The sequence below is a fragment of the Ziziphus jujuba genome, chromosome 2 (assembly GCF_031755915.1).
Source record: "Ziziphus jujuba cultivar Dongzao chromosome 2, ASM3175591v1".
Lineage (NCBI taxonomy): Eukaryota > Viridiplantae > Streptophyta > Magnoliopsida > Rosales > Rhamnaceae > Ziziphus > Ziziphus jujuba.
In genome coordinates, this window is record NC_083380.1 from 33,761,043 (window position 1) to 33,788,280 (window position 27,238).

General features: G+C 36.6%; 5 protein-coding genes, 1 non-coding gene and 1 pseudogene across 6 annotated transcripts; 6 read left to right on the top strand and 1 right to left on the bottom strand.

Moving 5' to 3' along the window:
- Nucleotides 1-1,876: 1,876 nt before the first annotated feature.
- LOC107419723 (17.8 kDa class I heat shock protein) lies at nt 1,877-3,221 on the top strand. The gene is made up of 2 exons (XM_048474165.1): nt 1,877-2,075; nt 2,627-3,221. The coding sequence occupies exons 1-2, from the start codon at nt 1,967-1,969 to the stop codon at nt 3,037-3,039; spliced, it is 522 nt and encodes a 173-aa protein (XP_048330122.1). The 5' UTR covers nt 1,877-1,966; the 3' UTR covers nt 3,040-3,221.
- Nucleotides 3,222-5,574: 2,353 nt separating this feature from the next.
- LOC107419685 (17.8 kDa class I heat shock protein-like) lies at nt 5,575-6,336 on the top strand. The gene is made up of 2 exons (XM_016028460.1): nt 5,575-5,686; nt 6,017-6,336. Exons 1-2 carry the CDS (start codon nt 5,575-5,577, stop codon nt 6,334-6,336), a joined length of 432 nt encoding a protein of 143 aa, XP_015883946.1.
- A 980-nt stretch (nt 6,337-7,316) lies between these two features.
- On the bottom strand, nt 7,317-12,912 carry LOC112491806 (putative pentatricopeptide repeat-containing protein At3g15130; annotated as a pseudogene).
- On the top strand, nt 9,779-11,068 carry LOC107419725 (18.1 kDa class I heat shock protein-like). The gene is made up of 2 exons (XM_016028501.4): nt 9,779-10,073; nt 10,394-11,068. Exons 1-2 carry the CDS (start codon nt 9,962-9,964, stop codon nt 10,771-10,773), a joined length of 492 nt encoding a protein of 163 aa, XP_015883987.1. The 5' UTR covers nt 9,779-9,961; the 3' UTR covers nt 10,774-11,068.
- A 229-nt stretch (nt 12,913-13,141) lies between the features above and the next one.
- Nucleotides 13,142-14,319, top strand: LOC107419722 (17.6 kDa class I heat shock protein 3). Its single transcript, XM_016028499.4, has 2 exons — nt 13,142-13,305; nt 13,696-14,319. Exons 1-2 carry the CDS (start codon nt 13,194-13,196, stop codon nt 14,208-14,210), a joined length of 627 nt encoding a protein of 208 aa, XP_015883985.2. The 5' UTR covers nt 13,142-13,193; the 3' UTR covers nt 14,211-14,319.
- Nucleotides 14,320-14,898: 579 nt separating this feature from the next.
- Nucleotides 14,899-14,971, top strand: TRNAF-GAA (transfer RNA phenylalanine (anticodon GAA)). Its single transcript has one exon. It is a non-coding gene; the product is annotated as a tRNA-Phe (tRNA).
- A 128-nt stretch (nt 14,972-15,099) lies between these two features.
- On the top strand, nt 15,100-15,438 carry LOC107419684 (protein BOLA1, chloroplastic). Its single transcript, XM_016028459.2, has one exon. It carries the CDS (start codon nt 15,100-15,102, stop codon nt 15,436-15,438), a length of 339 nt encoding a protein of 112 aa, XP_015883945.2.
- The last annotated feature ends 11,800 nt before the right edge of the window (nt 15,439-27,238 follow it).

Here is a 27,238-nt window from a genome sequence, read left to right on the forward strand (position 1 = left end):
GAGCCGTCGCGGTCACTGGCAACCGTCGCCGCTGCCGGCGCGTGCTGTGGCTAGCGGCTGAGAGTTTTTGGGGATTTTGTAGATCGGAGGGAGAGGGTCTCAACGGTACTGACGGTGACAAGAACGGAGGCCGGAATGTGGAGATCTCGACAGTTGAAGGAATCGACGCCGCCGCCCGAAAAAGTCCCGATCCGGGCTCATCGCCGATAGGTTGGCCGTGAAATTTTGGGGTTTGGCTGGGAATGGGGAGGCGCTCCTGTCTGGCCAGCACGTGTGGCAAGAATCGGCCGGAAAATTTCACAACTCCGGTGGCCGGCGATTTTCTCTCTCCCTCTCTCTCTTCTCTCTCTCTTTCTCTCTCCTCCCCCGTCGTTTTGCCAAATAAAAGCCACCGTGGGTGATACTGTTCACCCATATGAACCTCTCAGACATTGACACGTGGCATCACTGTGCACTTAAGCCAGATATAATAAAATATTATGGTATTCGGAAAACTTCACATGTCCATAACTTTTTAACCAGATGTCCAATTTAAGCGTGCCGCTAGTCTATAAATTCGTATCGACGAGTACTTTACAACCATATGAAAGTCAAAACAAAATTATACAACTATAAAAAGTCAACTCCCGGCACCTTTTGGACAGTTTGCACGTCACCTTTTTTGGCCCATAACTTCCAAACCGTTGCTCCGATTTCGACGTGCTACTAATCTACGAACTCGGGGCATCATGTACTTCACCATGGTACCATGGTCAATTAGAAATTTCAGCTGGAACAAAAAGTCAACTTTTGACCCACTAAGTCAACGGTCAATCTCGGTCAACATGCAAAAATTCTGATATAGTTTGGGATGGGGTGTTACAAAATTTCTTTAGTGTCCATTTGGTAAGAGTATAACAATGGATTTCATTAAATAATTTAGTTTTAAGTATTTTTTAAATTAATTATTTGGGTTTATGATTTCGGATAATTACTCTTAATGTTTATTGGGCCAAAAAAAATATTTCCTGTAATTTTTTTTTTATAAAAAAAGGGTTGAATTGTGGATAAACATTAAAATTAAACCTTAAAAAAGGTTTGGTCTTGTGGATAAAAATTTGTTTTATTTATTTATTTTCATGGGATTTGTTTTATTATTTTTATCAATTCCAAATCTTAAATATATATATACATATATTCATTTTTTTGTTTTCTTATATAATTGATTATTATTACATAGTTGTTTAGTATTAACTTCATAATATCTTTTTTTTCAAAATAAATATCATAATATTTATCTTTTCAAAAAAAATCATAATATTTACAATTTACAATTTAATTATTGTTTTGGTTAACTGATTATTGATTTAATTAAATAAATTAAAGAGATAATAGTATATTGTTTGACAAAAAACCATCTGAAACAAAATAATTATTTTTGTTATAATTTTCTCTTATTTTATTAATAAAGTATTGAGGGCATTATGGTCTTTATATTTTTTTGGATGGTAAAAGTAATGGCACGTTAAAAATAAAGGGTGATTATGAAATGTCAGAAAATTAATATAGACTCTTTATTAGGGATATCAATTAAAAAATTAATTATAGAGAAACTCATTTTATAAAATATTAAATTATGTAAGGCATTTGGAAGTACATTGAAGACGAAATAAAAGCGTACTTCTATTCCTGTTCCGTGCAAAGAGGGAAAGGATAAGGATCTGTAAGCCTTACACTTCAAAAGAAAGAAAGACTTCCTAAACAGAGAAAGCAATCCTAAAACCCCCCAAAAATTCAAGGAAATAATTAAATTGAAAGGAAGAAAGATATATTCCCTAATTTTAATAAAGTGGGACAACCAATTAAAGAATGTTAGATTGTTAAGCCATTATTTTGCAATATAAAAACAGACATAAAATAGTCTTTGATTTACAAAGTCTATAGAAATATAAAAGATCATAAATACAGAATAAAATTAAGTTCTGTCATGGAAAACAAAGTTGAACTTCGAACCAACCGTTTGTATATGGAGTTCGAACCTTATTGCATTTGGCATAAGAAGGAAGATAATGATACTCTTGATGTTCATCTTGAAGGTAAAGTTCTCTACATGATATATATATATATATATATATATATCTCTAGTAAACTTTTCTACATAATATATATTAAATTTTTTTCATTTTTAATGTAAGTCGATGTAACTCAATTAAAATATATATATATATATATATATATATTATGATTAACTTAGTTAATATATATATATATATATATATATATATTCTTTGTCATTCACCACTATTTTTTTTCCATGTCATTATCTCGAACTCACAATCTCATATATTAGTATGATATTTTTTTTTCAAATAACTTAATTTATATTAGTATGATATGTTTGGATTTATGATTAATTATTTTCTGAATGTATTAGAAATATCTATTAATTAAAGTTTAAAAACTCTGTGTTAGATATATATATATATATATATATATATATATATAATTGCCATGCTTTCGAAACTCTACATTAAAAATAAATATATAGAAAGTATACTAAAATAGAAATTGAAACAATGATTAATTAGAACAATTAATAATTTATCCAAATAATTAATATTATTAATATCCTTTGGTGACTAGGCAGGTTTCAAAAGGGAACAGCTGAAGGTTCGCGTCAACAATGCAAGGATGCTAACAATCTCAGGAGAACGACCGTTGGACGACAACAACAAACAGAGTTTTTTTGGCAAACAAATCAAACTGGGAGAACCACCATTGCACGACAACAACAAGTGGAGTCGTTTTAGCAAACAAATCCCACTGGCCGACAACATCAACGTCAGCTACATTAGTTCCAAGTTCAGCAGAGGGATTCTCTCTGTTGTGATGCCCAAGAAACCAGAGATTCCCTCCATGTCCATTTCCCCGGGGTTCGAAGTAGTCATCCAAAAGGAGACGGAGAATGCGGGTGGTTGGATGTTGAAGGATAAAAATATGGGCGTGCTTGTGTTTTTGGTCCTGGGGTTTGGAATTTATGTGAAATGTTTATGTGGATAGCCGTTTGATATTTGTGCTATATTGAAAAGTAGTTGGTGACATGTGAAAAATAGTGGGGTTCCAACTATATTTGGTGCATATGTGAAATGTGCAAACAACCTTTTATGAACAAATGTTCGAGTGTTTTATATATGTAATCCTGTTCGGGTCACTATATCAATCAAATTTCCATCATGCATGAAGGGGAGAACAGATTTTTTGCTGGGATTTTTTCGATATTTCTGGATTTTCATCCTTGTAATTATGCTACAGAATTATTTAGTTTTAACTGCTATTAGATTATTTAGTTTTAACTGCAACAATTGTTTGCACAAGGGTATTATCCACACATGCATCAGTTTACGAACTCCATAGATGAAGGTTAAAGATTAGAGCATTTGTTGCCAAGGTATGGTCAAATTTTCAAAAACTATCATGGAGGAATACTGGAAAGGAACTCCTTACTAGCCCAATAATGCAGAAGAAAAGGAAACTTGCCCACTCAAACCACTTTCGTTCATTCGAACACCTAAACTTCTGTAGGCCATTTTCTACTTCAATCCAACTGGATCCAGGCATTTCTTTTACATCTCTAATTTCCACCATTTCACTCGGCATTCCTGCACCATCCCAATTGCTAATACTAGCATGCATATTTGATAACAAAACATACGGAGATGGGCCTGTTCCATCTAATGCTAATCCATGCTCTATTCCACACTTCTCACTTTCTGTGTCCCCATGAACCTGACACGACCAAGGAAAGTTTGCCACACCAGGACAATTAGTTGAATGGCATTTTCAGGATAAATTCCTCAGCTTCTTTCATGTGGCTAGCTCAGCCTAGAAGATTTATCATGCTCACACATGCAAAATGATCTTCCCAGGGAAAGATTCCATGGACACAAGTCATGGAGGAGAAATTCCATCCTCCATTAATATACCCTCCTAGGTTGTATGCATTAAGTACACATATGAAGGTGATGTCATCATCTCATAAAAAAATCTGAAGAGCTTCTCTAGCTTTGCCCTTTTTTCACACTATGTGGCATTTTTGGTTCCGATGAACTAGAAAACTCACTTTAAGATCAAAAAGTACATTCAACACAAAGAGAACGCTAGAAAATGTAAAGTGGTCGGGGAATACATCCTTATGCTTTATACCTACGGTATTAGAATAGAGGGAGTTCCAAATGCGAAAACTGCACATAACCAGCAATCATAGCATCCAAGAAACAATATTCTTATCCAACAAAAGCTTCCAAAGCCTCTGCCAATTTAACATGCCTTATCAAAGCAGTAAAATATGAGTTAGTCAAGAATGTATTCCACTCAAATCCCAACCTAACAACAAGTAAATAAATCTGGTAATAAGCTTGTGAAACATTCTCATACAGCGAAATCGGATGAAGTGAAGCAACGAGAGTGAATGCATTCGGTTCAACTGTCCCATCGCAAAGCATCCTACAGAAGATAGAAAGGGCTTCTTTAGGATACCCATGATGAACAAAACCCGTAATAACAGCAGACCAAGACACAACATTCTTGCTAGGCATTTCTTCGAACAGTTAGATCCTCGTTAACAAGATCCCCACATTTCAAATACAATTGAGTAAATGCATGGTTATGGAGGAAAGGGGAAATTGGAAGCGACCCTTTAAGGAATTTAGCATGGATTGCTCTTCCATGGTGTAAATTAGAGGTTTGGGTAAATCCACGCAACAAATCAGTGCAGATGTCTTTTGCCAAGGCAAGCTGCTATGTAAGCCTTTTAACAGAAAAAGACAATGAAAAGGAGCAGCAAAAGTTGAAGGGCGTTCAAAAGAGCCACGTCCTCTGAGACGACACATCTAACGTCTCTCTCTCTCTCTCTCTCTCTCTCTCTCTCTCTCTCTCTCTCTCCACTTCGCACGCCAAGTTTTCTACGACTTAACGACCAACGACCATTTGGGGCAGATAAAGAAACAATTTTTTTTTTTTTTTTGGGGCGATTCTAGCCCGTTTTATTTCTCTAGTAAAAAAAATAAAAAAAAATTTAAAATCTTCTCTATGTAGAAAATAATTTTTTTTTAAAAATAATGCTAACAAATTTATATTAAAATGCTTGAAGAATTAAATTAACACTATTTTTTGAGTTTTTATATATATATATATATATATATCTGCTTTTGTATATTTGAAAATTAATTATAGAGAAACTCCTTTTTTAAAAATATTAAATTGTGTATGAAATTCAAAAGTACAGTGGAAACAAAAATAGAATCGTACGTCTATACCTGTTCCATGCAAAGAGGGAAAGGATCTGTAGAATGTACGAGAAAGAAAGACTTCCTAAAAAGAGAAAAACGCAATCCCAAAGAATTCAGGGGGAAAAAAAAAAACAGAGAGAGAGAGAGATATTCCCTAATTTTAGGAAAGTGGGACAACCAAAATAAGCGTAATAAGATTGTTACCTTAGCAAAGCCATCGTTTTGTTGTATTAAAATACAGAGACATAAACATCAAACACTCTTTAATTTACAAACTCTATAGAACATAAAAGGTCCAAATTCTACCATGGAAGACACAGTCGGAGCCTATAAACCCTACCATTTCCATACGGACTTCGAACCTTATTGCATTTGGCATAGGAAGGAAGATACTGATACTTTTGATGTTCATCTTAATGGTAAACTTCTCTACATAATACAAACACAAATTCCTTTCATTTTTAAAATAATTCAATTGTAATTTAATATATATATTTATATATATTATTTGTAATTATTATACTTCTATTCGCAAACAACTTAATTTATTTTTTACGTTATGATACGTTTAGATTTATAATTTATGTATACAAGAAATACAAATTAATTAAACTTAAAAACTCTATGTTGTTTATAATTGCCATGCTTTTGAAACTCTATATTAAAAATGACATAAAAAATAAATAGCAAGCAAATAAATCAAGTAGAAATTGAAACAATAATTAATGTTATTACTTTTGCTTGGGCAGGTTTGAAAAAGCAACAGCTGAAGATTGAGATCAACGAGGAGCGGATCCTAACAATCTCCGGAGAACGACGATTATGGGACGACAATAACACATGGAGTCGTTTTCGCAAACAAACAAACAAACTGGCCGACAACACCCAAAATAACGACATTCGTTCAAAGTTCACTGGACGGATTCTCTCCATTGTGATACCCAAGAAACCAGGGATTCTCTCCTTGTCCATTTCCCTGCCGTCCCAAGTCCTCGAAAAGGCCCAAACCCAACCAAAACCCAAAAGACGACTACGGCAACGGAGAATGCAGGTGGTTGGAGGTTGGTAATCATGGTGCTTGTGTTATTGCTCCTTTGGGTTTGGGGTTTATGTGGAATGTTTATGTGGAAAGTCGTTTGATCTTTGTGTTTATAGAAAATTAATTAATTGGTGAATGGTCATGTCAATGTATATATAACCATATTAATTTGGTGTATATATGAAATATGTAAACAACCTTTTATGAAGGAATTGTTCGAAGTGTTTTATTTTTGTAATTGTTTTCGGTTCACTACCAATCAAATTTTCATCATGCATGCATATTGAGTGTGGAAAGCCGTTTGATCTTGCTGTTATTGATAATTAGTTGATTATGTAAACAATATGTGGACTCCAACTATATTTGGTGCAATATGAAATGTGCAAACTACCTTTCATGAACGAAGGTTCAAGTGTTCTATATTTGTAATTGTGGTCGGTTCACCATACCAATCAAATTTCCATCATGCATGAAGGGAGGAACAGATTCTGTGCTGGGATTTTTTCAATATTTCTGGATTTTCATCCTTGTGATTATGCTACAGAATTAGTTTAATGTATATATTTCTTGTACTTATTATTATTATTATTATTATGGTTTGGAAACAGATTTTTAGGCTAATTTGTTTATTGTCCCTTTATAATTATGTAAAGAAATGCGGTTATTAGATTATGCAGTTTTAATTGCTGCAATTGTTTGCACAAGGGTATCATCCACAAATGCATTAGTTCAAAAACTTCATATATGAAGTTTACAGATGAGAGCTTTTGCTAAGGTATCATTAAATTTTTAAATACTATTTTGGAGTAATACTAGAAACTACCTATTAGCCTAATAGTGCAGAAGAAAAGGGAGAGCTTTTGCTATGGTATGATTAAATTTTTAAATACTATTTTGGAGTAATACTGGAAAAGAAACTACTTATTAGCCTAATAGTGCAGAAGAAAAGGAAACTTTCCCACTCGGTCACCCTTCGTTCATTCGAACGCTTCAAGTTCTGTAGGTAGTAATCAACCATTTTCTACTTCAATCCAACTGGATCCAAGCATTTCTTTTGCATCTCCGATTTCCACTATTTCACTCAGCATTCCTGCACCATCTCAATTGCTAGTACTAGCATGCATATTTGATAACAAAACATACGTTGATGGGTTTGTTCTGTCTAATTCTAATGCACACTTTGCTCATCACTTCTCACTTCTTGTATCCCCATGAACCTGACATGCACCAAGGAAAGTTTACCAAACTAGCACAATTGGTTGAAATGCCATTTTCAGTATCAACTCCTCAGCTTCTTTCATGTGACTAACTCAGCCTAGAAGATTTATCATACTTCATACATGCAGAATGACCTTCTCCGGGAAAGATTCCATGGACACAAGTCATGGAGGAGAAATATTTCCATCCTTCATCCATATGCACTCCTTGACTGTATGCATTAAGTACGGATATGAAGGTGATGTCATTTGGTTTAACACATCTAGCCTCATCTCATAAAAAAATCTCAAAAGCTTGTCTAGCTTGGCCCTTTTTGCACACTATGTAATTTTTGGTCGCCATGAACTTGCAAAATAATCTCAAGATAAGTAGAGATGTGATATTCAAGAAAAGTGAGATGCATAGATTGGCAATGAACAAGGAATCTTCAAGTGGAGATGAAGTTAGCAAGGAGACATTTGACTTGGGGATTGATTTATCGAATAAATTAACTAAGTGGAGATGTAGCTCGTGAGGAAAACCATGATACCCAAGAGGCTCAAGAACAAATTGTTCAAGTAGATGATCATAACAAGGTGGAGATCGTAGAAGGTGAAGACATCTAAGACTACAATTTTGCTCGTGATAGAGTTAGACGACAAACCAAAGCACATCTAGGTATAGTTTTGCAGATTGCATTGCTTATGCACTTGAAGATATGGACTCGAAGCCGAACATATATATGAGCAAGCTTTCAAGTCAAAAGACTCGGAGATGTGGAAAGCGACATGGATGATGAAATCGATTCCTTGAATCGGAATGTAACTTGGAAACTAATTAACAAACCTAAAGGTGGTATAGTAGTTGGTTGCAATTTGGTGTTCAAGAGGAAAGAGGGTGTACCCGGAGTTGAGGCTCCAAGGTTCATTTTGGTCCTTTTGGCATACTATGTCATTTTGGTTCCTATAAACTTGCAAATTCATCTTAAGGTCAGAAAGTGCAGTCAACCCAGAGAGAACGCTAGAAAATGTAAAGTGGTCAGGGCACACATCCTCATGGTTTATACGGTAATAGAATCTAGGAATTCCAAATGCGAAAACTGCACATATCCAGCAACCATAGCATTCCAAGACACAATATTCTTATCCAACAAAAACTTCCCAAAGCCTCTGGCCAATTAAGCATGCCTTATCAAAGCAGTCAAAAAGGAGTCCGTCATGAATGTATTCCACTCAAATCCCAACCTAACAACAAATGCATATATCTGGTAATGAGCTTGAGACACATTCTCATAGAGCTAAATGGGCATGAAGTACACCAACGGGTGTGAAATCATTCGGTTCACAGTCCCATCACGAAGCATCCTACAGAATATAGAAAGGGCCTCTTTAGGATACCCATGATGAACAAAACACGTAATAACAGCAGAACAAGACACAACAATCTTGCCAGGCATTTCTTCTAACAGTTGGACCCTATTAACAATATCCCCACATTTTAAATACATATTAGGTAAATGATTATGGAGGAAAGGGAAAATGGAAGCGACCCTTTTAGGAATTTCGCTTGGGTTGCTCTTCCATGGCGCATAAATTAGAGGTTTGGGCATATCTACGCAACAAATCAGTGCAAGTATCTTCTACTGAGGCCAAGCTGTGTAAGCCTTTTAACAGAAAAGACTATGAAAAGGAGCAGCTAAAGTTGAAAAGCACCCAAAAGACCGACGTCCTTTTGGACGAAACATCTAACGGCTCTCTCTCTCTCTGACGTCAACGATAAAGAACCGTTTTTCCTTTTTTTTTTTTTTTTTTTTTTTGGCTGGTTTTACTTCTCTAGTAAAAGAAATAAGTTTATCAAAATAGAAAAAATATTTTTTTAGATAATAATTTTTTACTTGAAAATTACAAAATAATGCTAACAAATTTACATTAAAATGCACGAACTAAAGGAACACTATTTTTTGAGTGTATATATATATATATACATCTGCCTCTGTATTTTCAAAAATTAATTATAGAGAAACTCCTCTTTTTTTCAAAAATATTAAATTATGTATGAAATTTAGAAGTACATCGAAAACAAAAAGAAAAGCGTACGTCTATTCCTGTTCCATGCAAAGAGGGAAAGGATCTGTAAAATGCGCACGTAAAGAAAGAAAGACTTCCTAAACATAGAAAACCCCTAAGAATTCAAGAGAGAGAGAGAGAGAGAGAGAGAATAATAAAAAAAAAGGAAGAAGAAGAAAAAGAAAGATATATTCCTAATTTGAATAAAGTGGGACAGCCAAAAGAAGCGTAATAAAATTGTTACCGCAGCAAAGCTATCATCGTTTTTTTTATATAAAAACGAAGACATAAACATCATTTTGCAATCTAAAAACTAACAAAAAACACTCTTTGATTTACAAAGTTTATAGAATATAAAAGATCCAAAGTACGCAACAAAATTAAATTCTACCATGGAAAACGAAGCCGGAGTTAATAACCCCAGTCGTATATATACGGACTTCGAGCCTTATTGCATTTGGCATAGGAAGGAAGATAATGAGACTCTTCATGTTCATCTTCATGGTAAGCTTCTCTACATAATATATACAATTCCTTCCTTTTTTAAAGTTTGTCAATCATAACGTAATATATATATATATATATATATATTTTTGATTATTTATTTCTATTTTTACAGAAATATTCATTAATTAAAATTTTAAAAACTCTATATTGGATATATATATATATATATAATTGCAATGCTTTTGAAAGTCTACGTTGACAATAAATAGAAAATAAAATAATAAAAATTGAAACAACAATTAATTAGAACAATTAATATTAATCCAAATAAAATAATATTGTTAATTTTCCTTGGGGCCCACGGCTGGCCTGGGCAGGTTTCAAAAAGGAACAGCTGAAGGTTCGGATCGACAATATGAGGATCCTAACAATCGCCGGAGAACGACCATTGGATGGCAACAACAAATGGAGTCGTTTTTGCAAACAAATCAAACTGGCCGACAACATCAAAGTTAACGACATTAGCTCCAACTTAGCCGGAGGGATTCTCTCTGTTGTGATACCCAAGAAACCAACGACCCTCCCCATGTCCATTTCCCTGGCGTCCGAAGTCCCCCAGATGGACCATACAGCAACGGAGAATGCAGGTGTTTGGAGGTTAGAGCTTGATAAAAATATGGGCATCAAAGTTGGGGTTGTGCTTGCGTTTTTACTACTGGGGTTTGGGGTTTATGTGAAATGTTTATGTGGAAAGTAGTTGGTGATGTAAATATATACATGTATATGTGTGCATGTGTATATATATATATATATATATATGTGTGAGGTTTCATCTATATTTGGTGCATATATGAAATGTGTAAACAACCTTTTATGAATGAAGGTTCAAGTGTTTTATATTTGTAATTGTGTTCGGTTTACTATACCAATTAAATTCCTATCATGCACGAAGGAGAGGACAGATCCTATGCCGGGACTTATTCAATATTTCTGGATTTCCATCCTTGTAATTAGGCTACAGAATTAGTTTAATGCATATTTATTTCTTTCAATTTTTTTTATTATGGCTTGGAAACAGATAGGTGTTTAGGCTAATTGGTTAACTGTCTTCTTATAATTACATGTAGAAATATGGTTATTAGATTAGTTAGTTTTAATTCCTGCAATTGTTTGCACCAGTGTGTCATCCACACATGCATTATGTTTTTAGATATTTTAATATATTTTATGTTTTTAGATTATTCAATTAAATATATTAATAATATTAAACTCAATTATTAAAAAATAATTATATTTTTTTAAAAAAATATATAGTACAAAAAGTTTTAAAATGATTAGAAAATTAAAAAATATTAAAATATTCAACCCAACAAAATTGATGGGTATTTGGAGAGGTAAAATTGAGCAGGAAGCAAAAGGAGTAGGAAAACATTGAAAGGAGCTAATCAAGGCTCCAGACAGAACCTCAAGAGCTACGGCTCTCCATCTTAAGAACTATGGTGCTTGCCCATTGACTGGTCAAGAGCTGTGACTCTATCTTTCGAGCACCGCAACACTCTTCCCATATCTAATGCGGTTTTGGTGCTTTGTTAGGCAGAACCTTAAGAGCCGCAGTGCTATCCGTGTAGCGCCGAGGCACTCTGACACGAGTTGGTACTTTGTTTTGTGAAATGTTTCTTTTACAGCTAGTAAGTCACATATTTTTCTTGGGACTCGGCCTAACGGCTCATTAAGTGAGAGAAATCCATTTTAGTGAGAGAGAGAGTTATTCTCTTTGAAAGCCATTTTTGGAGACTTCAAGCTTGTATTTCTTCAAAATTAATGGAAGAAATCCTTCCTTGCTTGCCCTGTGGCCATAGATCATATTAATCAAATTACCTATTTTTTGGTGTGCTTGTTTCTTACTCTTTCTTTTTATATTATAAGCAATCTCTCTCTCTCTCTCTAGACATGGTTAATTGTTGTTGCTTCGTTCATCTATTGCTTGCATATATTCTTATTGGTTATTTTGTTTGGTGAAATTTATTTTTTCAACTACACGTATCTTGATTATTCCTCAATATTTTTATACAAAGAAATCTCATGAAGTTCACCAACGAGTGTGAATTCATTCAGTTTCACTGTTCCATCATTATAACATCCTATAGAAGAGGGAAAGGGCTTCCCTAGGATACGATGATGAACAAAACCCGTAATAACAGCATGCCAGGACACAACTTTCTTGCTAGGCATTTCTTCGAATAGTTGAACCCCTTTAACAGTATCCCCACATTTTAAATACATAGAGTAAATGGTTACGGAGGAAAGGGGAAAATGGAAGCTATCCTTTAAGGAATTAGCATGGATTGCTCTTCCACGGGGTAAATTAGAGGTTTGGGCATATCTATGCAACAAATTAGTGCAAGTGTCTTCTTCTAAGGCCAAGCTGTGTAAGCCTTTTAACAGAAAAAGACTGAAAAGGAGCAAGAAAAGTCGTAGAGCATCCAAAAGAACCACGTCATCTGGGACGAAACATCTAACATCTCTCTCTGTTTCTTTCCCTTTCGCACGAGCCAAGGTTTCAACGACTTAACGACCATCGACCATTTGGCAGATAAAGAATCGTCTTTTTTTTCTTCTTTTTTTTGGTTTCTAGCTCGTTTTATTTCTTTGGTAAAAGTAATCATTTTATCTAAATAAAAAATAATTTTTTTAGATAATAATTTTTTACTTCAAAATTATAAAATAGTCCCAAAAAAATTATATTAAAATATGCATGAAAAATTAAACTAACAGCATTTCTTTAGTTTTTATGTGTCCAAAAATTTATAGAGAACTCCTTTTTACAAAAAATACTAAATTATGTATAAAATTTAGAAGTACATTGAAAACAAAACAAAAGCATATATCTATTCATGTTCCATGCAAAGAGGGAAAGGATCTGCAGAATAACACGTAAAGAAAGAAAGACTTCATAAACAGAGAAAGCAATCCGAAAACCCTCAAGAATTAAAATTAAAAAAGGATTCCCAAATTTTGATAAGTGGGAAAACCAATTAAAGAAGCCTAATAAGAATGTTACCTCATAGCGAAGTCATCTTATAAAAACAGAGAGATAATTAAACACTATGAGTTTCAAAGTCTATATAATATATTCTATAGAAGGTCTATATTAAGACAACAAAATTAAATTCTGCCATGGAAGACACAACCGGTGCTAATAGCCCCATCCGTTTGTATACGGATTTCGAACCTTACTCCATTTGGCATAGAAAGGAAGATGCCGATATTCTTGATGTTCATCTTAATGGTAAATTACTCTACAACATATATGTACACAATTTACTTCATTTTTAAAGTTTGTTAATTGTAATTTGAAGTTAATATTTATTTTTTGCTAAATAAATAGTGTACATTTATTCACAACAACTTAATTCATATATATATATATATATATATATGTATATATGATATGTTTATGATATGTTTAGTCTTCTTATTAATTATCTTCTGAATACTAGAAATATTTATTTATTAAAGTTTTAGAAACTCTTTGTTGCATATACAATTGCCATGCCTTCGAATATCAATATTAAAAAATTACACTAAAATAAATAGATAATTAGTAACTGAAATAAAAATAAATAAATAAAAATTGAAAGAATAAAATAATCAAATATTATTAATTTCCTCGTGCAAGGTTTTAAAAAGGAACAAGCGAAGGTTCAGATCAACAGGGCAAGGATCCTAACAATCTCCGGAGAACGACCATTAGACGACAACAAAAGCTGGAGTCGTTTTCGAAAACAAATCAAACTGGCCGACAACACCAAAGACGACGACGTTCGTGCCAAGTTAACTCATGGGGTTCTCTCCGTTGTGATACCCAAGAAACCTCAGATTCTCTCCTTCTCCGTTACTTTGCCGTCCGATGTCCTCCAAACGGCCCAAACCCAAGACGTTTCGGCCCAACCAAAACCCGAAAAGCCAACGACGACAGCGGCGGCTGAGGAATCACAGAAAGGAAACGACACCGTTCCGGCATTGGAGGATGCAGAACTGTCCGGGATGACGCTGGGGAGCTATATTATGGGGCAGAAGGAATCGGGTGGTTGGAAGTTGACGATGGATAAAAATATGGGCATCAAAGTTGGGGTTGTGCTAATTGTGTTTTTGCTTGTGGTGTTTGGGTTTTTATGTGAAAGGTTCATGTAGAAAGCCGTTTGACCTTTCATCTTTGTTTTATTGGTGATGTAAAATGTGGGGTTCCAACTATATTTGGTGCATATATATGAAATGTACGTAAACAACCTTTATGAACGAATACCACCAATCAAATTCCCATCATGCATGCATATTGCTTAGCAACAATTTTCATTTTTTGGCATTTTATATATTTTGACATTAAAAAAAATAGAAAAAAGAAAACAATAAATAGGGCGATCAAAGCATATATATCACATCTCTGTTTAAACATTAATATTGAATTGATGAAATATAACTTTGATTGATTGGAAATGATTGTTAATATAAGTTATTTAGATCTAGCGTCATAGGAAAAGTCTTTATACACTTATATCTAAGCCTCTTATCTAGGGGTCAACATTATTATTACCAATAAATATATTAAAAAAAAAGGTTAAACATTATTGATAACAACGCAGTTTGACTTGGACATTTAAATGGCTATAATAGTTTATTCTCAAACCACTATCTTCGAAAATCAAATTATTTCTATTTTTACGCCAAACTAGATAAGAATAAAAACTTTATTACCAAAAAAAGAAGATAAGAATAAAAACTTGTACTGAAATTTGGGTTCAAGCAATAAACTGTTCCAATTTAAAGTTGAATTTTCTAATAAAATGATTTTATATATGTATTTACACATTGACAACACACAGCGGGGATAGCTCAGTTGGGAGAGCGTCAGACTGAAGATCTGAAGGTCGCGTGTTCGATCCACGCTCACCGCATTTTTGCCTCTTTATTTATTTAATTATTTTTTTTTCCTCCATTTTTTTCAATTAAAAAAAAAATAATATTGAAGCGAAGCTGAGAGAGAGCAGAGCAGAGCAGAAGACAAAGAGTGAAGAAGAAGAAGATGGGTTCGCGAGGAGCAAAGGAACTGGTAAGTAGGGCAACTAGAATGAAGACTAAGCTCCAATCAGCTTTCGAAGCCACAATTCTTGACCTCGAAGACGTTTCCTACCAGCACGCCGGCCACGCAGCTGTCAAAGCTAACCCTAACTCTGCCGCCGGCGAAACCCATTTCAACCTCAAGATTGTCTCCCCGAAATTCGAAGGCTTGAACCTCGTGAAACGGCATCGTTTGGTCTACGATGCCTTGGCCGACGAGCTCCAATCTGGACTCCACGCCCTCTCTATCGTCGCCAAGACTCCTCAAGAGCTCGAATTTCAACCCAAACGTCGACCAGAGTAAAATCCAAAACTGGGTTTTTTTTGTCACTGTGAGTGGCCGAATCCAAATTTGCTTAATTTGTGGTTTATTTTTTTATTTATTTTTGAATTATTAAATTTGTAATCGTATATCTTTGCGTATTATACGTAGCAGTACTGCTTGCTATAAGTTTGTATGAGTTTATATTACAAGTTCATTGATCAATGTTTCTGTCCTGCACTTGTGTTGGGCATTGAGTGCCTATAACCTGTTTGTACAAAATCCGAGTCTAAAAAGACTATAAATTCTTAAACTACTATAGTTAGGTTGGTTCTTGAGGCTGAAAGGAAATTTCCTGCTTGCCCTTTTGGATTCTGTTATTTGGATTTGGGGTGATAGACTGGAGAAGAGGATCCAAAGAAGCTAGATTATATAGATTTTTGAAGAGAACTTAATGACTGTAGCATTGAAACATAAACTACTCTTTTAATCCTCCTGTACTGTGGTACAGCGCCTTAGGCTCTTGCTTGGTAATCCTTGTTTCTTAACGATGAGAAGGAAAACCCATTGTTACCATATCAAGAATATTGGTTGGCCGGGTGACTCGGGACCATTGTTGGTATAAGACTCTGGCCTTGGGTTGGTACAATGTGTAGACACAGAGAATGGTTCCCCTGTATGGGTGAAAATCGAGAATTTTGCTTGGTGTTTAGGTGGTTCGCAAATCACAAGCACCTTAACCAGGCTAGGCTAAGGCTGTAGTGGGAACTTTGGGCACAGGTTGTTTATTTTTGGTGGGTTCATCTTAGGTTGCATATGATGGATACAACTTGACCAAGGTTAGTCCTTGGTGGAACTCATTGGTCCTTATCGAAATCAAAACTTTTGCAATAAAAAGTTATGCCAAAATCTATACTTCACCACGGCATATTGGATTTTGCATGTGCATTTTATCCCCTAGTTATATCTTCAAATCATAGTAATTTCTTTTTCGAAATCAAAACTTTTGCAATAAAAAGCTACACCGACATCTATACTTCACCACAACGTGTTTTGCATGTGCATTTTATCCCTAGTTGTATATTCAAATCACAGTAATTTCTTTTTATCACACTGCTTGCAGACTGACTAGTTCTTAATTTTCTTTAATTATAAGATTATTAGGACCTTCAAAATTCCAATAATGTAGACGAAATATCACTGATTATGTTGATACTTTCCACTGTGATTATTTTTTGGGTTGTTGGCCGACTTTGTAGATTCTCCCATTGTAGGGGAGCCAACTCAATTGTTTGTTTTCTGTACTGGGGTACAATTCAGTGTAAAATTTAGATGATTACTTGGGAAATAAAACTAATTAGAATTTAGGCAAATAGCTTAGAAGCAATCATTGTTCTCATGTCATGCCAGACAAAATTCCGAATTAGAACATCGATGCACCCTCTCTTTCTAGCATTTTGCTATTTTTTTCTTTTCTGACTAGAAACCGTCTCTTCTTCTTGTCCTTGATGCAAAAACCTTTTGCTTAGTATTTTCCATTTTTTTTTTTTTTTTTTGGGTCAAAAAAGTGTGTTTGTCAGATTGCAGTTTTTGGATACACGTTGAGTGCAGAGTTTTGTGTTAATGGTATATATTAACACCCCATCATCAGTATTGTAGTTGAATATTTCTGAAATAGAAGACAATTGTCCTCTACCATACAATGCGAAATATGGTTTTGAAGAACTTGCAAATTTATTATATGTTTGCAAATTCATTTGTGGTTCTGGCAGATATTATAAATTAACACACTTTATTATAAGGCAATTTCATAAAATACAGTAAACATTCAAACGATTAGAAGTGTTCCACCAAGCACACCATGTGGAATTTGACTTGTCTTATTCTTGGTAACATTCGACAATACACAGAAATCATGAGAAATAACTGCAACCCCAAATGGAATCGTCATTCTATCCCGCGTGTACTTTAATAGACATCTTGAAGAGTCATTATTCCCAGAAAGAATGGGGAACTTACATTGCCAATTGCCACCATTGACTTGCATCCATAATTTTGGTCAATCTGGTTGAGGGTAGACTGCTTCATCTTGTCGTAAATTACACCCAAACACCATCGTCTTTATAGTGGTCCATTTCACGAACCTCGCTATAGGCAGCCTGCACAATGAATAGTTTATTTTATTTTATTTTATTTATTTTTTATAATAGTGTGAATAATTGATTGGCATACATATATATTAAAGAGAGAGCGAAAGGGAGTGAGAGGTCTTTTTGTTCATTAGAATTATATAGTTTCAAATTAATGAATGGAATTAAAAATAATTAAAAAAATAAAAAAAATTGAAAAATGAAATCCTCGATGGTTACAATGGCTTTTCAAAACTTTTTTTGACAGCCAAGAAAGAAACTATGCTTACCCTATTAAATGTATTGTTCCATGAATTGTACCACGCTAGCATGAAGTCACAATACTTATCACCAGTTCCATTAACACCGCGATACACAACAGCCCCGATGGATCCTGTAGGTTTTGATTCCTCATGAACGTGTAAAAACACACCGATTTCGCCATTTGCAATTACTTTAGGGTAATGGTCAACAGGGTTATGCTTGAAGCCACCATGAAAACCAAGGCCAGCCCAATCATGTCGGCCGACAAGGTTAACGTCGTTTCCAGTTGCATTATAAATCATGCAAAGCGTGGAGACTCCGTTCCCAGAGAGCTCCTTCTGATACTTTACCCATCGCATAGCCTGTTCCTTTATCGACCCCATTTCATCCAGAGCCTTTTGCGCCCTTTCTCTGCCGCTTAAATTTGCATCATCTATGGGCCTCCCATACTTCCCCATATCTCAAATTAAAGCAAATAAATCAATTTTACAAGTTTAATAGATAGATAGGAATATTGCTCTCTTGGGGTATATATATATAGATATATATATATATACATGCTCACACTTTCCAGACAATATAACTTGTGACAAGCTAGTATGATCGTGACGATTTTAATTAACCAAGCTAGTTAAGCACGTTCACCACATTTAGCTATTTTATAAAAATACCTTATATATTTTATAATATGATCGCAAGCAACTTGCAGCATTTGATGCCTACATCTGGTCGACCTTGTTTTGCATGCAATGTTTATAATATACACATTTAATAAAAGGGAAACCGCACTAATACCCTCTTTGTTATCCTAGTTTTGCATAAATTCTTTATTATTTCAAAAAATTGTCGTAGCATCTACTCCACATTGTATTTTTATAATCAGATCCTGACCCTTTTTGCATGTAATTTATTTTTAAGAAAAATTCACATATAATTGAGCGTATGAAAATGGGTAGAATGTTAGTTATGGTCCAATTGATTACATATAAAAAATTAACCAGAAATACGAGTAAGGGCTATATTGCAACAAGAATGAAATGTGAAGGGGTGTAACATCCCGTCTCGAAGTACATTGGAATTTCTAAAATTTGACCAAAATTGACCGGGTTTGACCGTTGTTGACAAAAAAGAGATCAAATTTTGACTTTTTGTTCCTGATGGAATTTCATATTGATCGAGGTACCATTAAAAAGTACACATTGGCACGAGTTCATAGACTAGTAGCACGTCGAAAACGGAGCTATGGTTTGAAAGTTATGAGCAAAACAAGTTGAGGTCCAAACTGTCCAAAGGGTGCCGGAGTTGACTTTTGTTCATGCAAAGTTGAGCTTTGACTCATGCATGGTTGTGAAGTACTCGTCGATACGAGTTCATAGACTAGCGGCACGCTTAAATTGAACATCTGGTTAAAATATTATGGACATGCAAAGTTTTTCAAATACCGTAATATTTTAATATATTTTGACTTGAGTGAACAGTGTGTGCCACGTGTTGTATATTCAGCCAATCCCGTGAGTAAATAGTATCACCCACGGGTGGCTTTTATTTTGGCAAAAACACGTGAGCTAGAAGGGAAGAGAGAGAAAGAGGGGAGGAGAGAGAGAGAGAGCTAGAAAGAGAAACCCCACCGGCCAACCACCGTTCACCCATTTCTGGCCACCAGAACAGTACACGCGTCACCCTCGCTTGAAGCCCATCTGAAAACCAGCAGGCCAGCCAAAAATCACGGCCAACCGACCGCCGACACGCCTGGATCGAGACTTTTTCGGCAGCAGTGCCGATTTCTTCAAACCCAGATTTCTCCCTATTCCGACCTGTGTATGCCTCACCGCCGGTCCTGTTGAGTCACCCATTCCCCGATCTACCTTCCCACCAAAAATCAAGGCCAGTGGCCACCGGACGCACCGTCGGCTGTGGCGGATTCCGGTGATCACGGCGGCTCATCGCGAAATCGACTTTTCGGTGAGTTTCCAGTTGCACCGCCCATCCTTTCCCACTAATTCCAACCCTCTGAACCCAAATTCGGTGTCCACTTTCCTCAATTCTTAATGGATTGTGAGAATCGAGGACTTGAATTCCGAGAGCTTTCCGGTAAGATTCCGACCACCTCGGGTCCGATCTCCGAAAAGTAAGACTAGATTTGTAATCTTTGTTTCACAAGCTTCGATTCGGTATATTACTCGTAAATTTTGATTAACGTTTGTGTTAAACCCCCCGGGTACCGGATATTATTTATCCGAATAAAATATTAATTTATTTGAGTTGTGTAATATTGTTGTTCTAGGATCTTGGGTTAATTGCATGCTCGAGGTGAGTGACCCACCTTCGAAATTAATTTTAGGAGAAATAAGGTAGTGTTTATAGAAGTGTGTTTTCAGTGCAGGAAAATTGTGGTAAATCCAACCCTTAGGGAAGGTTCTGCTGGATTTTCCATTGGAGGGTCCGGTAGGGTTTTCTTGGGATCATGGCTTATCTAGGATTTCGGTGAGAAATTTTAGACGGGTCCTGACAGTTGGTATCAGAGCTCTAGGTTCTAGTATTCCTAAAGGATTGTGCATTGTTGTGCGTTCCATCCGCGTCTAGTTTCTCGTTTTAATTATCTTAAAGCGTTATTTCCCTTTATCTCGAAGCAAATCCGTTGCCCAAGTTTAAATAACTCTAATCTTCGTGGGCGTCAATTAGAATCACCTATCCTAACGGGGAATTCCTATGGCCTAGTCAATGGTCGAGGATTGCCTTTTCTTTATCGAAGGTCAAGTAATGGGGGCAGATCCAATTCTGTAAATCTTTTTGGGATTCGAAGTGGTCCTAGATATGGATTGAGTAGTTATGAATCTTATGTTTATGGACCGCTACCATAAAAGAGTAAAGTTAAAGTGTTTCAGCTTACCTGAAGTGGTGCTTGGTGGAGGAGTTAAAAGGCCTTTACCGTGGTTAATTTCTATCCTCGTCTCCAAGGAGCTATCGGAGAATGGTTGTCAAGGGTATTTGACCCATATGGTTGATGCCCGAATAGATGGTGAGCATTGGAAGTGCTCACAGTGGGAAGCAATTCGAAAGCGTTTCCCAACAAGTTACCTGGATTACAACCATAAAGGATATCAAATCACCATTGAAATGGCTTTGGACATCAATCTATTTCAATACCGCAATATCGTGCGACTCCATCAAAGTTAAGGGAGCTTAAAGGCTTAGCTGCAAGATTTGGTGAATAAAGGTTTCGCTAGATCAACCATATCATCGTGAATGACATCCGTTTCGTTCATGAAGAAGAATGATGGCTGCCTAAGGGTGTGTATTGGCTACCAACGACTTAACAAGGTCACCACCCATAATTGATACCCGTTGCCGAGTATGAATGTGTGTCGATCAACCTCAAGGTCTCAAGATATTTTTCCGATCAATTATCAAAAATAAATGCTTTTCAAAGTGATATTTGAAACTAAAGGTATTTTATTTATGTTTTTATTATTTATTTAAATCGATGTTTTAGCATGAATTTCATTTACATTGATTTTATTATTTATTTAAAATTGTGATTTAAAATGTATTTTAACATGTTTTTATAATTTACCTTAATTATGAGAGCTTACATAAAATGTGTTTTCATCATTTATTCAATTAATGTTTTAAATGTGCATTTTACTATGACCTTATTATTGAAATTGATTGGATGATTTAAAATAAATTTTATTATATTATTACTCTTATTTTAAATGCACGTTCTAAATATTTCTTTTATTATTTAATCGATTCATTTTACTTATTTTAAAATGATTATAAAAATGCATTTATTCATGTTTTTATTATTGTTCCAAGGTGGAATTTTAACAATTGCCTATGCAAGTTAAGGTATTTTAAACTAATTAAAATAATTTTCTTATTATTTATTATTTCATTGATTTAATTAGTAAATTTTATAAATTATATTTTGATTGTTGAGGAAATTTGAAAATTTAATTTGGGTTGATGAATTGTATATATTTTATGTTGGTGGTATATTTGAAAAATATATTTATTATTTGTTTTATGTTATGGTTTTTCCAAGAGCAACTTAAGGTTTAAGTATCGCCAATTGAGAATCCAAAAGTGGGATATCGTTGAGTTCAAAAAGGAGATCCTAAAGGAAGCACGTGATTCAGTGTATGTGATACACCGCAAAGATATAAAGATATATCGAATGCTCAGTAAGTATTATTGGTGGATTGGCATGACAAAAGAAGTTGTCGAATTAGAATCAAGGTACGTAAGTTACCGACAAGTGGAAGCGAGAAGTAGAAATGTTAACGCACTTTTTACTGGTACAAGAGTGGTTCTCACTGAGACAAGTCGGCCAAGCTGTTCGTAAAGCATATCATGAGACTACACCGAGTATCAATCACCATCACGACTATTTGAGATTAGAGCTTTACTTCAAGACTATGACGAAGATTAACAGATACACTTGGAGCGAGACTTAATTACTACATCGCTTCCATCACAGGCCAATGGACAAGCGAAGTGCAGAATTTATACTTCGGAAGTTATGCTGAGACCGTGCATTATGTGATGTCAAATGAAGTGGGAATAAGCAATTGTCGTTGATAAGGTCCGTTGTAATATTAACTACCAAGCAAGTATTGAAATGTCTTCGTACGAAGCTCTATATAAGAGACAATGTCAGGACCCGTTCAGAATTCCTCCCCGAAACCCTAGACAAGCCCTGATCCCAGGGAAACCCTACTGGACCCTCCAACGGAAAATCCGGCAAATCGTCCCATAAGGGATGGACTAACCACAAATTTACCTGCACTGAAAACACACTTCTAAAAACATTCCCTTATTCCTCCCACGTTACTACAGATTGATTCCACAAATTTCAGCACTTCAAATAATAACAGCAGCAATCCAGTGCATAAATAAAACATAAGTGTCCCAATAGTATACAGAGCTTTAAGGAGTGCTAATCAACATAAATACAACAAGGATGAAAGAAATAATACACTGAAATGAAAAAAAGTACAGAAGTACTTCTCGAAACACAACAGCAGCGGAACACTTGATTCGCTCCGGAAGAACGTCTACCACCACTTGCACCTAAGGGAATGGAACTCAAAAACGTGAGATGCTAATCATCTCAATGAGTGACCCTAACTACTGAACACTTTTAATGATAATAAAATAATAATAATAATAATAATTAAGGGAACTGAATAAATACCAACAATTAATAAATAAATAATGACAACTGTTGGAAATAATAATTTCCCTCAAAACTCTCACCAATCGCTCCGTTTGAAATGTTCCATTTTTAAAACAATTTCACAAAACCCGATGTACATACTTCCCAAAAACCAAGGGATTAAACCATTTGATAAACAATAAATAAATAAATACATACCCCAATATATAATTAAAACATAATAAATTATAGTAATTAATTTTTTGAACACCTTTGGGGTTAAACATTATTTGCAAATTACACCTGACGCACCACACCATATACCGATGATGCCCTCCGATACCCAGCGTCCCGAGCACCGACTGGCGGGGGGGTTAAAGAGAGAAACCTGCAAACGGCACTTCGGCATCCCGACAGTACCGCTGCTGAAACCATCTCCCGGCCAAGGAGGGGGGCAGCTGTGAGCAATAACAAACTTGCCTGCCCACGGTCCAATGGCAACAACGGGAGAAATAATAACCACGCGCTAAACCACATAATACCTGCCCGCTACCACGTGTCCATACACCAGAACACCAATACTGTATGAGTGCATCTAAAAATAAACATTTTTAACCAACCGTACCGTTTTCCAAAATTACCGTGGGAAATACATTAAATTCTCACACTTACCATCCCACATATTTTTATTTAATAAACCGGTACGAAACATTGATAACCAACAAACCACAATTTTCTCGACGTACGAGATGCAACCATAAAAATACTGCGGGCATAATTTATAAAATTTAAACAAATATTTTCGTAAAATATTTAACCCAATTATGCCCGAAAAATTAATACTGAAAACCACGTACAAATAATACCGAAATACACTTTGCTCATGCATAATAAATTAAATCACAATAAAACCATAATTAAATCACACCACATGAGCATAATTTAAATACCAATTTAAATACCAATTAAACATAATTAATTGCCCAAAATAATTTTTGAAGGTGGGTCACTCACCTTGAGCGGGTAAATCAACTAAGATCCTCCTCGGGATCAACTCCACTACTCACGCGTGCACCTAAACAACCACAGTATACCAACCAAAAATATTAATATTTTATTCGGGTAATTCCCAAATGGGTACCCGGGGAGCGAACACCAAACGATATCTAAAAGTTACGAGTTATATACCGAATCGAAGCTCGCGTGATGAGGATCACGGATTCGGTCTTACTTTCCGGTGATCGGACCCGACGGGGTCGGAATCTCGCCGAAAAACCTTTCGGGTTTCGGCTCCGCCATTCTCCCAAACCGTCACGAATTGGCGAAAACGGATGCCTGATTCGGGTTCAGGAGGCTGAACACAGTGGACTGGAGCCGACCAGAAAACTGGGTACTCGCCGGAACAGTAACTTTCGGCAAGCCGCCGTGGTCACCGGCAACAGTCGAAGGCGGCGGCGCGTGCGGTGGCCGTTGGCTATGATTTTTTGCAGATTTGTAGATCAAGGGGAGAGCAATCCAACGGGACCGGCGGTGAGGCAAACGGAGGCCGGATGGCGGAGAAATCACGGTTTGAAGATTTCCGGCCCCTCACCGGAAAACGCTCCGATCCCGGCGCGTCGGTGGTCTGGTGGCCATGAAACTTGGTGGGTCGGCCGAACTTGAGGAGGGGATCAAGGGTGTCTAGCGCGTGTGGCAGGAAAATGGCCGAAAAATGGCCGGAAATGGGTCAATCGGCGGTGGAGGGAAAAAGTCGCCGCCAATCTTCGAACGTCCGATCCGGGCGCGTCCGGCGGCCGATCGCCGTGAAAATTTGAGGTTTTTCCGGAAATGGGGAGGGGAATCTTTCTGGCCAGCGCGTGTACAGTAGATCGGCCAGAAAATTTGAAAATCTCCGGTGGCCGTCGGACTTTCTCTCTCCTCTCTCTCTTTCTCTCTCTTCCCCGAGATTTTGTCAAATAAAAGCCACCGTGCGACACTGTTCATGCCACGTGGACCAATCATAAGCTGACACGTGGTGTTTCACTGTTCATCGTTTCAAAAACATTAAAATATTACGGTATCCGGCAAACTTCACGCGTCCATAACTTTTTAACCGGATGTCCGTTTTAAGCGTGCCGCTAGTCTGTGAACTCATATCGACGAGCACTTCACAACCATGCATAAGTCAAAGCTCATTTCCCCATAAATAAAAAGTCAACTTCGGCACCCTTTGGACAGTTTGGACCGCAACTTGTTTTGCTCATAACTTTCAAACCGTAGCTCTGTTTTCTACGTGCTACTAGTCTACGAACTCGGGGCATCGTGCACTTCGCCATGGTACGCTGGTCAACTGGAAATTCCAACTGGAGCAAAAGTCAACTTTTGACCCGCTCGGTCAACGGTCAACCTCGGTCAACGTGCACGGATTCCGATGCGATTTGGGACAGGGTGTTACAGACAACGCCAAACTCCACAGTGTTGAAGTGAAATGGGTGAGGAGAATCACCACACGACGACCAACTTGAATTGGATGCGAACACCTACGGATGACTATGAATAAGGTAAAGGTCATCCGAGAGAGTTTGAAAGCTGCTCAAGATCGACCAATGAGTTAAGCCAACATGCATGGAAAATATCATGAATTCGAAGTCCGAGATTGAGTTTTTTTTTGAAATTATCTTCGTAGAAGAGAGTCATACGCTTTGGTTGACAGAGATTAAGTTCTCATTATCTTGGTTTCTATGAGGTTAGCGAAAGAATTGGTGTTGTAATGTACGAGTTCACATTTTTGGAGGAGTTAGCACAGGTATGTAACGTATTTCACGCATCAGAGCTACGAAAAGACATCGAAGACCTATCATGTAAGGAGCGACCAATGCAGATTTTAAATCATGAAGAATGCGTATGGGTCAATAAAACTATTTTTTCAAGTCAAAAGTCTCGTGGTGAATTAATCTAGGTGAGAAAGCGACGCGGAAGCTTGAGGCACAAATCCGCAACCAATATTCTTATGCGTTTTAATGACGTATAAAATTTCGAGGATGAAATCTTTGTAAGGGGGGAAGATTGTAACACTCCGTCCCGAAGTACATCGGAATTTCTAAAATTTGACCAAGGTTGACCGGGTTTGACCGTCGTTGACCGAAAAGGGTTAAATGTTGACTTTTTGTTCTTGATGGAATTTCATATTGACCGAGGTACCATTAAAAAGTACACATTGGCATGAGTTCATAGATTAGTAGCACGTAGAAAACGGAGCTACGGTTTGAAAGTTATGAGCAAAACAAGTTGAGGTCCAAACTGTCCAAAGGGTGCAAGAGTTGACTTTTTGTTTATGCAAAGTTGAGCTTTGACTCATGCATAGTTGTGAAGTACTTGTCGATACGAGTTCATAGACTAGCAGCACGCTTAAATTGGACATCTAGTTAAAAAGCTATGGACATGCAAAGTTTTCTGAATACCGTAATATTTTAATATATTTTGACTTGAGTGAACAGTGTGTGCCACGTGTTGTATTTTCAGCCAATCCCGTGAGTGAACAGTATCACCCACGGATGGCTTTTATTTTGGCAAAAACACGTGAGCCGAAGGGGAAAAGAGAGAAAGAGGGGAGGAGAGAGAGAGAGAGTGAGATATCTAAAAAGAGAAACCCAACCGGCCAACCACCATTCACCCATTTCCAGCCACCAGAACAGTACACGCATCACCCTCCTTGAAGCCCACCTGAAAACCAGATGGCCAGCCAAAAATCACGGCCAACCAACCTCCGACGCGCCTGGATCGAGACTTTTTTTGGCGGCAATGCCCATTTCTTCAAACCCAGATTTCTCCTTATTCTGACCTCTGTTTGCCTCATCGCCGGTCCCATTGAGTCCCCATTCCCCGATCTACCTTCCCACCAAAAATCATGGCCAGTGGCCACCGGATGCACTGTCGACGGTGGCGGATTACGGTGACCACATCGGCTCGTCTGGAAATCGACTTTTCGGTGAGTTTCCAATTGCACCACCCATCCTTTCTGTAACACCCCGTCCCAAAGTACAACAGAAATTTTCCAATTTTGACCGAGGTTGACCGTTGACCATTGACCCAAGAGTCAAAAGTTGACTTTTTGACTCGGATGGAATTTTAGGTTGACTGAGGTACTGTTACGAAGTAAACGTTGGCACGAGTGCGTAGACTAGTAGCACGTCGAAAAAAGAGCTATGGTTTGAAAGTTATGAGTAAAACAAGTTGAGGTTCAAACTGTCCAAGGGGTGCCGGAGTTGACCTTTTATTCATGCAAAGTTGAGCTTTGACTCATGCATGG